Genomic DNA, 16,677 nt, shown 5'->3' on the forward strand with positions numbered 1-16,677 from the left:
TCTCATCAACCTAGTCAATCCTTTGACCATCTCCACAACCGGACGATTGCTCCAGCAATCTCCTTATATTGTCAAACATCAAAACTCAAATCCTGACTCAAGCTTAGCTCAACTCAAGCTTAGTCAAGATGGTCAACCTTGACCTAGGGAAATTGCCCCAACAATCTCTCCCTTTTTGATGTTTGACAATACCTCTAAGTTAGGCTAAATCCCATAGCATTAACCTCTTCTTTATACCAGGGCTAAATCACATAGCCTTAACTTCTTCTTTATCATAAGGTTAAATCTCATAGTCTTAACATCTTCTTTATACCAAGGCTAAATCTCATAGTCTTAACATTTTCTTTATCACAAGGCTAAATCTCATAGTCTTAACCTCTTCTTTATACCAAGACTAAATCTCATAGTCTTAATCTCTTCTTTATCACAAGGCTAAATCTCATAGCCTTATTTTCTTCATTACAAGGCATGAATGAAGGTTTCCTTCTTTCTCTCCTTTTCCTAGAGGGCAAACTCCCCCTGCTTGGGATGAAGGTCTAACTTAACCTTCCATTCTCCCCCTTTGTCACACATCAAAAACTGAAAACAAACTCTTCTCCATAAGAGTTAACTCTATGTTGTTTACAACCTCATATGTTGTTACCAACCCCACAATGAAGATCTCATATTCTTCATTGCCGTCAAAGCTCCCCCTTGAGCTCTACTTCACTTCACAATGCTCATCCTAGAGCATGCATCAACTTCCCAATGAAACTCTCATTCATTGTATTCAATGCTCCCCCTTGAGTAGTAATCTTCTTCTCAATGCTCATCCAAGAGCATTTTTCATTTTACCAAGGAAGGTCTGATTCCCTTCATTAATCCAATGCTCCCCCTTGAGCAGTAACCTACTCCACAATGCTCATCTGAGAGCATTTATCATCCTAACAATGAAGATAACCAAACTTCTATTGTTCCCCAATACTCGACCCTGAGTATTATCCATCACGAAGGTTTAACGCCCTTCCAAGGTCCTTGAAAGTAAATTTTCATGCATTCAAGGAGGAACACCCCCTAAAAATATGGTCAAACTTCTGTCATTGCACAAACAATGACTTGGAGTTCCTAAACAGTTAGGAAAATCAAAACTTGAAGTTTTGAGGTTCAAAATTCAATAATGAAACTAAACCCCAACCTAAACTTCACCTAAATCTACCTTAACCAATCCATGCTTGCTTTCATCATGAAAACTCCCCCTAAATATATACAAATATATTCCAAGGGATTTGAAATGGTTATTGGAACTTGAAGTGGTTTAATGTGCCAAAATCAGGTTTTTCCAGCCATAATCAGACTTCCCAATCGATTGAAGTTGAGCTCAATCGATTGAAGCTACTTCAATCGATCCATTGATCGATTCCGCAAGCTTCTGCTTGCAGAAATTCCTTCTGAATCGATCGACTGATCGATCCAACCTGGGTGAATCGATCGGCTGATCAATTCACTAACCCTCTGTTCACGGGAATTGACTTCTCAATCAATCGACTGATCGATTAAAACCATCCCAATCGATCGGCTGATCAATTGAGTTTATGATTTTCTGAAATTTAGTTTCAGCGAAATTCAGAAACTCTCCAAAAATTATACAAAATTACAAAAATCATGAAAAATCACGTAGATACTCTTTAGGGTATACTCTATCAAGGAAAAATAGTTTTCTATGAAAATACTTCCTATTTTCAAAGAGTGACACAAATTTGAAAACTTCAATGTTTTCTCCTAGTTTGTGTCTAACTTTTCAATGATGAATACTATCAAAAGATAGTCTTCACCAAGATTTTCAAAAGCATTTTAAAAATATTTTCAAAATCAATATCTAACCATGTTCTTTGGGCTCAATGCACATGACTTGTATATTAACTTTTCCAATGATTGCAAAACACATAACTATGTGTTTTGATGAACCTAAAACTCAACAAGAAGCACTAAATCAACATCTTGAGTTTTGTTCACCATCCTGGACTTGACTCAATCTCAAGTCCAAAAGTCTCCAACCCACTCCCGGTCAATCGTGACCTGTTGGGTCTCCATGCTTAGCATTTGGCCACACCCGACCAACCTCAAACTAGCCTTCTAGCCTCCTCCATCAGCATCGCACCCCTCGAATATCTCCCCATTCTTCACGCCTTGCCTTCAGGAGCTTCCTTCGGCCTCATCCTAGTTGTCGGGTCTTCCTTGCCAAGTCATACTAGGACTTACCTTACCAAGACCACATGCTTGGACTTACACCCTTTGCCAAGATCACACTTGGACTTTCCAATTGCTTGGCTCTTCACCAGGACTTTCTCCTTTGCCAAGATAACACTTGGACTTTCCAATTGCCTGGCTCCTTACCAGAACTTTTCCTTTGCCAAGATCACACTTGTACTTTCTCCTGCCTAGCTTCACACTAGGATTTTCCCGTTGCTTGGCTCCTCACCAGGACTTTCTCCTGCCTAGCTTCTCACTAGGACTTTCCAAATGCCTAACCTCCAGTTAGAACTTTCCCAGTCAAGTCTTCTGTCAACCTTGACCTACTTGACTTGTATTCTCATCAACCTGGTCAATCCTTTGACCATCTCCATAATTGGACGATTGCTCCAGCAATCTCCTTATATTGTCAAACATCAAAACTCAAATCTTGACTCAACTTAAGCTTAGTCAAGCTGGTCAACCTTGACCTAGGGAAATTGCCCCAACATATTCTACCATACATACTCTACAAGTGAATACATAATAAAGTATAAATATTTAAAGCTTAATATTGTATATGAAATAAATAGATAATTTCAAAGGTCAAGCATAAGTATCAAGCAGGATAACAATACAGATAAATTTAAGGTAAAGTAACCTAATCCATCAAATAAAAGCAACCATGTACTAAGTTCAAAGAACTAAAGAGGTTAAGGAAGGAGTACTCATCTTTATCAGTCAATCGTGCTAAACTAATCACACGTCGAGATGCTAATCTCGAATCAAAGTCCTGTAATTATATGATATACAGATTTAGCTAATTACATATGAATTAAATAGCTAAATCAAATTCTCAAACCTATTTAGGGTAACCGTAATTGAAATACGATCATTAATTAACCCCGATTAATAATTAGCTTCAATTGATCTATCCATGAATCCTTTAATCTCTCCATTCATAATTCACAATCCATTAATTAATCTAATACAATTTAATCAATTTTCAATAATCAATTAACCCACCATTCAATCCACAATCCAAATATACAACTCAATCCTGTCTCAACAATCCTAAACTAACACAATCATCCTTTAGATTTAATCAATACCAACTTACTACTCAAACCCACCAATTAAATCCTTAATTAAGATTAGATTCAATGATCCCAGCAGCTACACCATATAATCTGAATCTACATTCATGCATGAATCAAACCACAACTTACCCAAATTTGAGTATCCTTCTGTCAACTCACGGCCAGAGATCTTGTTGCTGAAATTTATAGTCAGAGTTGTGGATCGCCCTCAAACAGTGATGCCCAGATCGACAATGGAGCTGCTGATCTCCAAAACAAATAATCGTAAATCAACATTGATCATAGATCAATCACTCAAACATCTAATAGGGTTAGATGATTACCTCCAAGATGACAACAAGGTAGTTGCTGCAGGAGGTAATGGCCAGATCTAAGGCATGATGACATCGGATCTGTCCGGCAATGAAAAGAAGAAGGGAGGATGACTAATCCTCTGTGGTAGCCATGATGCTAATTGTTGCTAGTGGTTCGGTTGCGGAACTGCCAGTGAAGAAACTGCAGCATCAACAATCGAGAGGTGACTCACTAGTGAGATCGGAAAGGAGTCAGGCGGCGCAGATGCGTGAGATCAGCAGAAGATGGAATCGGGGAAGAAGGGAGAGGTGCTCGCCGACAAGCTACACTCCCTTCTCTCCTATGGTTAGCGACTAGATCGCAAGAGGGCAGTCGACATCTGCAATTAGGAGGTGGCGGTGGAGTCGAGTGTAGGGCGACACGATGAGATCGGGAAAAAGGGGCATCGACGAGATGGGGGAAGAGGAGATTCGACAATGCTGAAATGGATTGAGAGAAGAGGCGGTGTGCAACGATCGACGTCGAGCCATGGTGGCGTGAGGAGCCGAGGCAGCTGGAAGCATAGGGCTCCGACGTTCTATGGTCAAGTCTCATGGCAGCTAGCGGACGATGGCCGACGTCAGCTGTGGTGATCGATGGTGACCCAGAGAGGAGAAGGGAGAGGACGTCGGTGGATCGAGTCGGGAGGAAGAGAAGAATCAGTAAGGATGAGGGAAAAATACTTAGGTTTATATTTTATATCTAGTTTAGCTTAATTCAACCTTATGTTAATTAAATAAATCAACTTCCACTTAATAGATAATCCAAATAGGCTTTCTCCTAACCCAATAGTTTCATTCTCTTAAAATGTGTCATACGACCTCCGTTTAAATCCTGAATTTTTTTTAAAATTCTTGAAAAATCCAATAAGATTATTACTCAAATAACACTTATTATTGAATTTGCAGTATCTTACATTCTCCCTCTCTAATAAAAATTTGACCCCCAATTTTACTGCTCAAACTCAGGGATCCTTATCTAAGGGTAATGACTAAGCAGCATACCCATATACTACTCCATCCAAGTATTATAAACAAATATCCAACCGTAAGGAATGACTCTTTGGGTTATGAGCTCACCCTGCTTCCACTACTCTCACATTGCTGCCTAGCCATCCATGGATAAATCAAACATCTCCAAAATCCATAACGCACACAATCAGCAGATCCCCCAACATCTATATAGTGCGCTCAAATCCATCTATCTCAAAGTGGAAAGTTGTAATAAAATAGAACTCTATACTCATGGTTTGCTGTAAAATCTGCCATATTCGTGATGTGAATCACGAATCTCCATTCGATATAATACTCAGAGATATACCATGAAGTCTGGTAATATCTTATTTCTAGGTTTTCCTTTTTCAATTGTTCATTTTTTATTTTAAGCTTATATAGAAACTTAGATATATATTTTATGCCTTAATACAAATGACCAAGAGATAGAAGACATACCTCACTTACTATATCAGATCTGAAGCACGACTCTCCCCTTTTATCGCTGTTGTCTTCTAATGTAGCTTTCCCTTCATTGATGCTTGCTTTCGAGTTATTTGATTCTTAGTGACTCACCATCAATGTCAGTCCAAGGAAGCTTCTATCTCGGATTTGTTGTACCCCGTGGTTGTTTTAATGTGATCAACCAAGTTAGGTTAGGTCCTGTTTGTTATTGATCCCTGTGTCTAAGTGTGCAGGAGCTTAGGAGTGTAGGAAGTCGAGCAGAAGATGTAGCTAGCGAGAAGGACAACACGAGAAGGGAGCCGACGGGTTCTGTGCGTCTGAAGGACGAAAGAGCTGCGGAAGAGTACACCGGTGGACGAGAAGAACGTGCGCAATGTTCAAGGGACGAGAAGCTGGGGCGGAAGCCTGCTGGAGGAGAATGCCGAAAATTGAGTTCGGGTGAGCCCTATTTTGATTGGCTGCAATCACCCAAGCAATCGGGATTTCGGAAGCTAAAGTGAAAATGAAGAAGTGTTGGATAAGCAGCTGGAGGCGCCCTCAACAGCCGGTGGAGGCGCCTCCACCCTCATCAGATTGAGGGCGCCCTCAATAGCATTGAGGGCGCCCTCAACAACATTGAAACCATCCTCAATGCCCTTGAGGGTGCCCTCGACCTAGCCAAACTGGCCGTTGGCAAACGGATAAAGTTTTATCCGCTTATCCTCTTGGAGGCACCCTCAACACTCGAGATAGAATTTCCAGGAGATATATAATGGCCCCTGGAGCTAGGAACTAATTAATCAACTCTTGTATTCAATTCCTACCAACGTTTGAGCTTTCTTAGTGTGTAAAAGACTTCTCCGCCTTCAGAGAAGGAGATTGTTTCTGAGCTTTTCAACCGCCTTAGATTAACAACTACCTAGGTTGTAACCAAGTCAATCTCTTGAGTCTTTTCTCTATTTTCTATCAGTTTATTATTTTACTGTTGCATTTTTAGAGTTGAAAGTACGAGGAGGGTATATTTTTTATTTTTCAGGAAATTCACCCCTCCCCTCTTACCGACCCGCTATGCCAACAAGTGGTATCAGAGTCCAACAGCCTCAGAAGGACTAACCGCCATCTGAAGCAGAAAAGATCAAGACGATGGCCGGTGCAAGTATTCACCTCCTAAAATTCAATGGAGACTTTGCTACATGGAAACACCGAATGGACGTATTTTTTTAAAACAGATTTCGATATTTTATTAACAATGAAATACGGTTTTGTAGTTCCAAAAGATAAAGAAGAGTAACAATGGAGAGAAGGTAGCGCAACTCCAAGCGAGACTCAAAGAACTAATAACTCAACTGAACAACCTCGGAGAATCGGTAACAAACCGAGATTCGATCTGGTAAGCGCTCAACGCCTTCCCGAGAACGTTAGAATGGGCGTCCTTAGTAGATGCATACTACATCTCTAAGGATTTTGAGGTAAGTACGCTAGAAAACTTATTTTCTACTTTCAAACTTCACGAGTCTCAAATTGCAGAACCTAAACAAATAGAGAAATCAAATCTCAATGTTGCCCTACAAGCCGAGATGGACGATCTCGACTCCGAAGCGTTGATCGATGAAACTGAAGCAGCGCTATTGGTAAGGAAGTTCAATAAGTTTATTAAGACTAATAAGTTTATATCATAGTCGAAAAAACATCAACGCAACAAAAGGATGGTCCGTTGCTACAATTGCAATGAAGAAGGGCACATCAAGGATGACTGCCCAAAAATAAAGAAAAAGAACAACGAAAAAGAGAAAGGAAAGTACAAGCCAACATCCTCCAAGTACAATACCTTGAAGGCCACATGGGATGATTCTTCATTCTTTGATTCCGAGGTAGTAGCCTTCTCTGGACTAGCACTAATGGCCAACCATCAAGAAGAAGATGAGACCAGCTCAGAGATGAGCATAGATGAAGAGGGAGGATCAGAAGAAGAAAGCTGCGATGAAGGGGGAGCATCAGAAATAGAGGCAAGTGAGGTACGTACTCTTCCCATGTCACTCTTCTCGTCCCTCGCACGCGTCTTTCTCGTCCACCGATGTACTCTTCCATAGCACCTCGTCCCTCGGATGTACCGAGTCCGTCAACTCCCTTCCCGTGTCACTCTTCTCGCTAGCTATGCCTTTCGTTCGATTTCTTGTGTTCTTAAGTTCCTACACACTTAGACACAAGGATCAAATACAATAGGACCTAATTTAACCCAGCTAATCATATCAAAACTTATTCGAGGTACTTATATCGGCTTTATTCAACAATTCAAATGGAAAAATTTTGATTTAGTTGCAAAAAGACCACATCTAATCGGCTTCTATTGAAACAATTTCCAATCACCTTCAGGTGGCACAATCCACTGGGTAACCCCAAAACAGCAGATCTTCATGATCCAACAACAGGTGAAGGGGTCCAACTCAACCTTGCCCTGCAATGGGAATGCAATTTAACCTTACGAGGGGCTTAGTCCAGTTAGTCAAACTCGCGACTCCTTCGACTAGACTTGAAGGGGAGGCTTGTGATACGAAGAATAGGAAGAGCGGCTACGAGGACAAAGAAGGTCAAATCGGCATGTTGAGTTGTGATAAAGTCAAGAGAGGTCAATGACCATCTTTCTCGACTGACCCGACTAGCCAATCCGCCAAGGTCCATCCACCACTCTGGCCAATCTGTCACTCTTCCTGACTGATCCACCACTCTTTCTAGCCGATCCACCACTCTTTCTTGCTGATCTGCCACTCTAGCTGACATGTCGCTCTTCCTGGGCAACCCGCCTCTTTCCTCGTCAATCTGCCACTCTGGCCAACCTGCCACTCTTTTTGGTCAAACCACCACTCTAGCTGATCCTCGACTCTTCCTGGCATATCTTCCACTCTTCCTGACTGATCCAAGCCGACCAGTCTTATTGGCTGAATCGAGTCCTCATGGTAGTCTACATCCTTTATCAGAGCTGACTCCCTCCGAAAACAAGGTCTGATTGGACGATGGAGGGGACTTAACCGACCTATCATCACAACACATTAATGGTTCACCATCTCAATATTCTTTTTTGGTGTTTTGTGTCACGAATGACAGAGAATATTCCATATGCAAGTTATACACTAGAGCTTCTACTTTGTCAAACGCAGAGATTGCATATCCATTTTGAGAAAGGTGTCAAAGTATCTTTATAGTTTGTCCTTTTTAGAAATGTTTTGAAATTCGAGCACAAACAAATAATAACACTATAAAAAGAGATCTCCATCTATCGACATAGGTACGTGCGATGCTATGCAACTTTACACATCCATAACCACTGTTCATCATCTTCATCCGGATTACTAACTTGAGCGTCAAAATGCTTACGTCAAGACCCCTCCCTGACCCGATTATTGACATTCCTTTTGACATGTAAGATCATTTGGAGTCATTTTTTTCCAACTATGAGTTTTCAACCGGTCAATATCAAAGTCATTTACCCAATACATCATCTTCTCCGTTTTCGGACAAGATCACTAAAATTAACAAAAAAACACACACACACATTAGGCGAATCAAGACGAAGACCATCTACCTCCGTGATTCATTCGAACATCTAAATTATCAAAAATAAATAAAATAAACACATTAATAGTCTGTTACATCAAGACAAAAATACTTCAACAAAATGTTCTATTCTACATTGGTTGGAGCTGAACTTGAGCATCCCTTTCATTCTGTTTCTGCAGGACTAAAATTGCCTCAGGCAGGTGCAGCAGTGGCTGTTGTCTTGTGAACAAATGCCACTCCCTTCTCGATGCTAGCTTTCAGCTCAGGCTTCAGGGCTTCCAGTGCCTTCAACTCATAATTGGTCAGACCCTCCAGATCAGAGGATATAAAGGCTTCTACACCTTTCCGACCGAGCTTAACTCTTGAAGCAAAGAACGGCAGCTCAGTTAGTTCAGACTGAACGAAAGTGCACTCGTAGACATCCCCATCGCCGTCAAGCGCACGGAGAGAAGATTCAACAAATCGTGCAGCGGCATAGGCCATCGACAAGGTTGCAGATCCAGCGCCAGCCTTTGCCTCAACGACCTCTGTCCCAGCATTCTGTATTCTAACAGTCAGCTCTTCGACTTCTTCATCTCTGAACGGCACCACTGGCCTTGTCTTTGATAGCAATGGCAAGATGGTAATGCCCGCATGGCCTCCGATGACCGGCACATCCACATCGATGAGCTTTAGTTGCTTCTTTTGAGCAACAAAAGTGTTGGCCCTAACAACATCAAGGGTAGTCACACCGAAAAGCTTCTTGGGATTGTAGACACCCTGCTGCTTAAGCACCTCGGCAGCTATTGGAACAGTAGAGTTCAGCGGGTTGCTGATAATGAGAATGAAGGCATCAGGGCAATTGTCTGCAACAGCCTCCACCAGTGTCTTCACAATCCCAGCATTGATATCGAATAAGTCATCAAAGGTCACGCCTGGCTTCCTTGGAATGCCGGCAGGGATCACCACCACATCTGCACCTTTCAGACAATTGGCCAATTCTGATGGTCCAGTGAAATCTAAAACTTGAGTAGGAGTGTTGCAGTGGCTGAGATCAGCAGCAACTACTTTAACATTTGTAATATCATAGAGATGCAGTGCTGAGACTAGAGGAGACATCTTAATCAGAAGTCCCAGAGGTTGGCCAATGCCACCAGCAGCCCCGAGGATCGCCACCTTGTACGATGCTCGGGGCTGATTTTGATTCGATAAAACCTGCTTTTCTTCAAGTTTGGGAACAAGAGATGCCCGGAGAGATGCATTGCTAGCCTTGCCCAAAAAGGCTGAATCAATTTGAACATTGGATGCAGCCTTCAGACCTCTGAAAGTGCAGAAAGACTTCGAGCTACTCAAATTCAAGCCAAGACTTTTAGATCTTGAGCTAGCCTGAATACCAACTAATCCACCAGACACTGTTGTAATTGCTGTGGATACCATCTTAAAAACCGCCTATTACTATAGTATAAATGAAGAATCAAGAGTCAGTTAAAAGAAGCTGTGGCTCACTTCAATATCAAATGAGCATAAAAGAAGTCTAACTTTATAAAGGGCCAAAGAAGACAACAAATTATGCATGAAAGAAATATTTATAGGATGGAAAGATGGAGAAATATTCTTACAGTGGTGTGACAAGGGTTCATGATTTCTTAAATAAAGAATATCCAAACACCATCTTCCAAATGGAACAAGGTGCTAAAGAAAACATCTGTTTTAAACCTAAAACAACTACTTTTTCCCTTTTTCCAAATGAAAATCATGTCCAAAAACAGTCCCCCCGTCAGTTATGTGTATGGTGGAAATTTTTTAGCTAATATCCAATAGACAAAGCTTCAAAAGCTAAATGAACTAAAAGAAAAACAAAGCCAATGAATTATCTAAAAGGATCTTGCCATCCACCTACTCATCAAAGAAGCGTGATGGAATCAACATAACCAGTACCAGTGCCCGATTCAATAATGATAATAAATAAATCTTGTGAAGGACGAGTTGCCTCTCCTTCGTTCTCAAATTCTTAGCTTGCTATACAATTCCAATCTCCAGGAAGCTCAAAACCCCAAATCTCAAAACAAAAACCCCATAGCCAGTATGCTCGACAGTAAAAAGATACCAAATAATCTAAATCTTCGGGGAGTAGCACCGTTGCGGATCTCTTCTCCCACGAAGCTAATGGGGCAGACCAATTCACCCCGCGGAATATCCGGTTGACAAAAGAAAGAAACATCCATGATTATTTGCAAACCAACTTCAAACATCTAAGATCTAGATAAGCAAGGAATGGGACAAAATGACACAGAAAAAGTAGGGGGAGAGCGAGGGGGAGCACTGCTTTACCTATCCTCTGGAAACGAACTCTTCTCGCCCCTCGATTTGATGCGGCGTCGACGGAGACTGTGGAGGCAGACGGGTGAGGAGTGAGGAGCCTTTTCCCCTGCCAAGTTACAGAGATTTTTATAAATTAGACCTTGAAAAAGAGGAAATTAAGCATAGATCCCTTTTACTAACGTTATCTTTTTGGACTTTGAATTGACGAATGTAAATTTGAAAATAAAATAAATTCAGGAGTGTTTATGTATAATTGTACCTCTTCATGACTTCTCCAGCGCAAGCTTCCCTACGGCATCGCCGCCTTTTTTCTCTCCTCCACCATCGAGGCCATGGCACTTCGCCCTTTTCCCCTCGCCGGCATCGAATGCCGACGCAATCCTCCTTTCTCTGTATCTTCCTCCGCCTCCGCATCCGCATCCGCCTCGTGCTGCTCTAAGCTTCGGTGTAAAATGCCGTCCACCATCGTCGATGGCGGAGATCTCGAGCAGAAAGGGGAAATCCGCCTCCGCCTCGCCGCTCTGTCCCTCCATCCCCTTCCAGTAGACGCCGCCTCCGACGATTTTCCCAGCCATCGATCTTCCCTATCGGCCGCCGTCGGACCTCCGGTGCACTCTCCCATCTTCCAGTGGAATCTTGATCGAAGGCACATCCTTCTCCTCAATTTCACTGTTTGCGCTGTACGATTTGGATTTCCGTCTTAGTTTTTTCAATTTTGTTGATAAAGATGGGGGAATCACACTTCTTGTTAGAATTTTGGTCTGCATCGTGAAATTTTCCTCCAAATCCTTTCTCCCTTTCTGCAGGCTGCGGTTTCTGCGGCGTGGATATTCTTCTCTGCCATTCCGACACTTTTGGTATGCCTCTTAACTAGAAAATTTCTTTCAACAAATTGAGGCGCTACGATCTGTTGACATTTGTTTTGGATGAAAGAGCAGGCTTTCAGAAAGGCTGCCGAGTCGATTGAAAAGTTGTTGGACGTCACAACAGAAGAGCTTCCTGATACTATGGCTGCGGTTCGATTGTCTGGCATGGAGATTAGCGATTTAACCACGGAGCTCAGCGACTTAGGGTTACCTGATTCATCATTTCTTTTTTTTTTAGGGATTTGTGTGCATTATCTGAATCTCTGATCAGCATGCATCTGTTTGCGTTCATGTTGTTGGTACACAGCCAGGAGCTAACACAAGGTGTGAAAAATTCAACCAGAGCAGTTCGTGTGGCTGAGGACAGGTTGCGTCGCCTTACAACAATGAATCCAGCAGGTTGGACCACTCTCTTCCTTCTGTTCTAACGATTCAAGAAGTGTTTGTGACAATGCTTATGAAGGTTGGACGATGTGTTTCACTTCCATCTTCACTTGTTTAGTGACGATGCAGGGAAAAACACCCCAGAGTGATCAAACTGTCGAGCCTGCGGTAGCTAGAACTGCAAGAAACATGAGAGAAGGAATCGTGAATGGGCGTGTGGCCTTCGGACTAATCTTTAGCCTCACTCAAGTTTCTCGCTGGGCATTTAACTTTCTGACTTCAGATGCAGGGAAGAAATCATCCAACAAGCAGAGTTAGGCCTAATCTGAAAACTTCAAGGCTTGCACTGGCTACGTACTACTCTTGTTTGACATGATTACCACAGTTTGCTACTGTTAGATTGAGCTGCTTTTAGTTCATCGAAGCCTCTCTTTGTTTCTTATATTTCCATGGATTATCTATTTTCTTTTAAATAGCATGAGGTGTTTGATCCTAATCCTTGAGCGAGGACAAGATGAATATGAGCCGTTGGCTTTCTTTCTTGTTAAGAAAGAAGGTATTAATTTAGATTTGGTAATTTATTATTATTTACTCTTTCTAAATATTAGAATAAATTACTAGATTTATTAATAATGTTTATATGGATTTGATATTGTCGTATGACTTATATATACAGTCCTTTTGTACTTTTTTTTTTTTCCATATTTTCTCTATTTCCCTAGCGCCGGTTCCTATCACGAGCCGCCGTGAACTTGCTAGAGTCCGGGCGGCCGCTGGGCTTCTCTTTTTGGCTTTCATTCACATCCCTGATCAGTAAACATACTAGAGGAATCGAAGGTGTCCGTGTATCGCGAACGCCGTAGGATCGGATGCGCCAGTGTGGATTGATTAAGAGAACTGCTGAGTGAAACGTGGCCAACGAACTTTCTCTGACGTTTGAGTAGGTTTGAATATACCACTTGGACCAGCAGTTGCGGACTCGCAGCTGACGTACGTTTCGACGACTATTAACTTCCACAAAACCTCCAGACAGAAAACAGTTCTACTTCACAGTTGCATCAAAGATCGATATGGTATTCTTTCTACGTCCATCTAATTAATTCGTTTCCAGTCTATTTGGGGTGACCTTATGATATTACTTTGCTGCAGTCTTTGGCACCGGTGCTTGTGAAGTCCATCGTTCGGCCAGCGGTGCTATTGGTTCGACGGCCGGTGGTGGCGGTGACGACAATGCTCTACTACGGCAACGCACTCCCAAGAAACGAGAGATTGCTTCGGCTGGTGCATGGCGAACTGGTGGAGGATGAGAACAATTTCCTCTTCTGCTTCCTCATCAACTTCTTGAAATGTTTTTGTTGACAATTGGACACTTCCCAATGCTTCCTTGTTGTTTTTTCCGAATTTCTTATCCTTATGAGATGGGTGTACATGAATGAGCAAGAGATTAAGTGCATAATATGATTCCATTCTAGGATGGACAAATACTTGCCATTCTAGGATAATTTCTTATCCTTGGCGCCGTGGAAGTAGACCATCTTGCCATCGTCGCCCATGAATGGGGGTCATAGCACACCGATCTGTTTCCTCTGCAATTAGGAAGTCGATCTCAACATGGAATATTAATCACAATCCTCACCCGATCAAAATTCATTATAAATATATTTTTAAAGAAAAATTCAAGCCCGACCCTATGCATGTCACCGGGCGATTGTCAAGTGCCTTCGATAATCGAAGGGACATCAAATTTGAGATGCATAAATAATATATATTACATATAATTAAATTGTTTTAATAAAAACTTTAAAAAAATATTTTTTATTAGATTATTTTATTAAATATCTAAAAATATATATATTGTTGAATTATTTTAATAAAGGTATATATATATATATTCTATTAAAATTTAAGAAAAAAATCTAAAAGAAAAAAAGGAAGGTAAACGATTCTTTATGTAATGTAATCTTGATTACATTACTACGTTTGGTAATAGAATGTATATAATCTTTGATTACAAGGGTGATTACATTCTTCTATTTGATATTCATTATTTTTTATAAAAAAATGTAATTCATATTATTATAAAATGATAAAAATATCCTGGGACTTCTACCGACGACTACTGCACCTCTGTCGGAGCTTGCATCGGGTGACTGGTGACGGCCGAAGACCGGCAACCACGGCGGGGGACCGGCGGCTGTGGTCAGCGACCAACGGCGACGGTTGGCAATCGACGGCGATGACCGACAACCGACGGCGGTGGCGGGCGGCGGGGGGCGGGGGCGGGCGGCAGACGACGGGCGGGCGGGCGGCAGACGACGAGTGGTCGGCTGACTAAGGATATATTCGGCATTCAAATTTTGGTTAAACAGTGACCTCGTAATGTAATCGGATTACATAGTATTTGCTTTGTAATCCAGATTACAAAACTTCACAACTTTTTTTTAATCGAGATTACATTACTTTACAAGTTTAAAGTTAAAACAAACAAAATAATCAACCTTGTAATGTAATCCTGATTACATTACAAGACAGATTACACCCTACCAAACGTAGCCTAAAGAGAATCCTGAACACTAATGTCCTCCCTTTTTTCATGTGAATCTCTTCTAATTAAATTAGAAAAGTTTATTCTCCAATTAAAATTTTAGTTTCATCAATATCATCATTCATCAATATATAAAATTACAACGTAGTTACTTATCTATATTTTTTTCTATTGTCAATATTCAATATTGATTTTTAATATTGTATTGAGGTCAATATTTTATGATTTTTCTTACAGATTTGAAAAAATCTAAATCAATCATTCCAATTTTAATCATCATAGAATAGATTATATCGATTGCTTCAAACACTTTATTATTCTTTGACTATTATTTTCACTATTTGTGTTTGTTTTATTTTAACTTTGTTGCTAGTTTTGTGTGTTTTATTTTTATACTTAAAATTTGTAGTACAAACATATTTCCAAAAAAATATCAATCTTGAAGTTAGAAAAGAAACAAAAGAAAAAAAGTGGAACATATTATTAAAATTCACAAAGATGTTCTTCATAAGTTTTTTAAAGCTAGTTCTTCAATTGAAGATTTAGTTGATGAATTACAAGAAGAAAGTCAAGAAGAACTAAATGATCATACAACAAATAAACAACAATCGAGTAATCAAGAAGAATTAAATGATCATGCAATCAATGAACAGAAAGAATTGAGAGAAAATAATGATTATAATTATGCAACGAATGAGCAGAAAGAATTGAGAGAAAATAATAATAATGATTTGAATATAAATGAGTTGATAATTTTATATATCGAAAATGAGGTGTTAGAAAAATTTGATTTTGAGGAACTTATTAATGATTTTGCTTCTCAAAATGCTAGAAGATATAGAATTTTTATTATGTCATATTTTTTTGGGGGTATTTGTAGGCATTATATTTTTTTGAGAAAATTAGTAAATATATTTATTCTGTATGGTATTGTAATTTTTGAAGAATTTTGATAAATATATTTTGTATGAAATTTATCATATTTTAAATAAAATATATTAATTTTAAATTTTTTCTATTAAATTATATTTAAATTGTACATTAGTAATTTTTTTTTTCTACAGAGACGTCTTTTCTTCCCAAGGATCCTCAAAAATCAGGATCGGCCTTGAAAAAAATGATTTTGAGCTTGCAATCGGAGTACTACTTCTGCAGTGGATTCGGAACGGCTGAAGTCGGCAAAGCAGGCCTTGAGGAGGCAGTTGCGATACGGCTTGCGGTGGGGGCACTCACCAAAGGACACTTGTCATTTCCGTCTATATTCTTAGGAAAATTAAGGATAGGGATATTTATTATCTGAATAAACATAAAAGAAAGTGATATAAATAGAAACGAAAATATTTAGGGAATATAAATAGGAAAAACTCAAAATAAGAAGGATATAATAATATATTTCCTTTGCTATTGATATCTTAGGGCATCCGCGTAAACCTCTTAAAAAGATTTATACTCTGTCACATCATTGCCACATCAAAAATTAAAAATCTGGGGCGTTTGGTTTGTCCCATTTTCATTTTTATTTTCTGAAAAACGTGTATTTTCGTTTTTCAGAAAATGACTTTTCCGCGTTTTTCGTTTTCTTAGAAAATGTTCTCACATTTTCTTAAAAATGAACGTGGAAAACGCAAATCAAACGCGTTTTTCATTTTCTCAGAAAACGAAAACAGAAAACAACGTGAAAAACGCAAACCAAACGCTTTACTTCTTTTAAAAAACATTCTCTATTATCATAAAACTTCTTTTTTAAAAAAAAATTATTTTAAAAAAAATTCTCTCTTTATTCTCTCTTCACTATTTTTTATAAACCTGGCCCCAAGATTTTGATACAGATTTATAAAAAAACTATAAACTCCATCTATGTAGTAGAGGAGGGGTTTATATTAAGAGATTTATAGTATAAATTAAATGTTATAAATTTTTCAGAGTTGAGAAATCAATTAGGCCCAAAT

The 16,677-nt window shown here is 39.8% G+C and overlaps 2 protein-coding genes across 4 annotated transcripts; one reads left to right on the forward strand and one right to left on the reverse strand.

Annotated features, from left to right (window-relative positions):
* Positions 1-8,557: 8,557 nt before the first annotated feature.
* On the reverse strand, positions 8,558-11,087 carry LOC121992668 (malate dehydrogenase, chloroplastic-like). 2 transcript variants are annotated; one of them, XM_042547173.1, is made up of 2 exons: positions 10,943-11,087; positions 8,558-10,066 (listed from the first exon to the last, which is right to left on the reverse strand). In XM_042547173.1, the coding sequence occupies exon 2, from the start codon at positions 10,046-10,048 to the stop codon at positions 8,825-8,827; it is 1,224 nt and encodes a 407-aa protein (XP_042403107.1). In that variant the 5' UTR covers positions 10,049-10,066; positions 10,943-11,087; the 3' UTR covers positions 8,558-8,824. The 2 variants fall into 2 exon arrangements, with proteins under 2 accessions (XP_042403107.1, XP_042403108.1); XM_042547174.1 differs by having other exon boundaries at positions 8,558-10,060; positions 10,943-11,053.
* Positions 11,088-11,194: 107 nt separating this feature from the next.
* On the forward strand, positions 11,195-12,770 carry LOC121992669. 2 transcript variants are annotated; one of them, XM_042547176.1, is made up of 5 exons: positions 11,195-11,613; positions 11,740-11,790; positions 11,872-12,005; positions 12,107-12,198; positions 12,313-12,471. In XM_042547176.1, the coding sequence occupies exons 1-5, from the start codon at positions 11,266-11,268 to the stop codon at positions 12,330-12,332; spliced, it is 645 nt and encodes a 214-aa protein (XP_042403110.1). In that variant the 5' UTR covers positions 11,195-11,265; the 3' UTR covers positions 12,333-12,471. The 2 variants fall into 2 exon arrangements, with proteins under 2 accessions (XP_042403110.1, XP_042403109.1); XM_042547175.1 differs by having other exon boundaries at positions 11,196-11,613; positions 12,302-12,770.
* Positions 12,771-16,677: the final 3,907 nt, after the last annotated feature.

Source organism: Zingiber officinale, chromosome 6B (genome assembly GCF_018446385.1).
Source record: "Zingiber officinale cultivar Zhangliang chromosome 6B, Zo_v1.1, whole genome shotgun sequence".
NCBI lineage: Eukaryota > Viridiplantae > Streptophyta > Magnoliopsida > Zingiberales > Zingiberaceae > Zingiber > Zingiber officinale.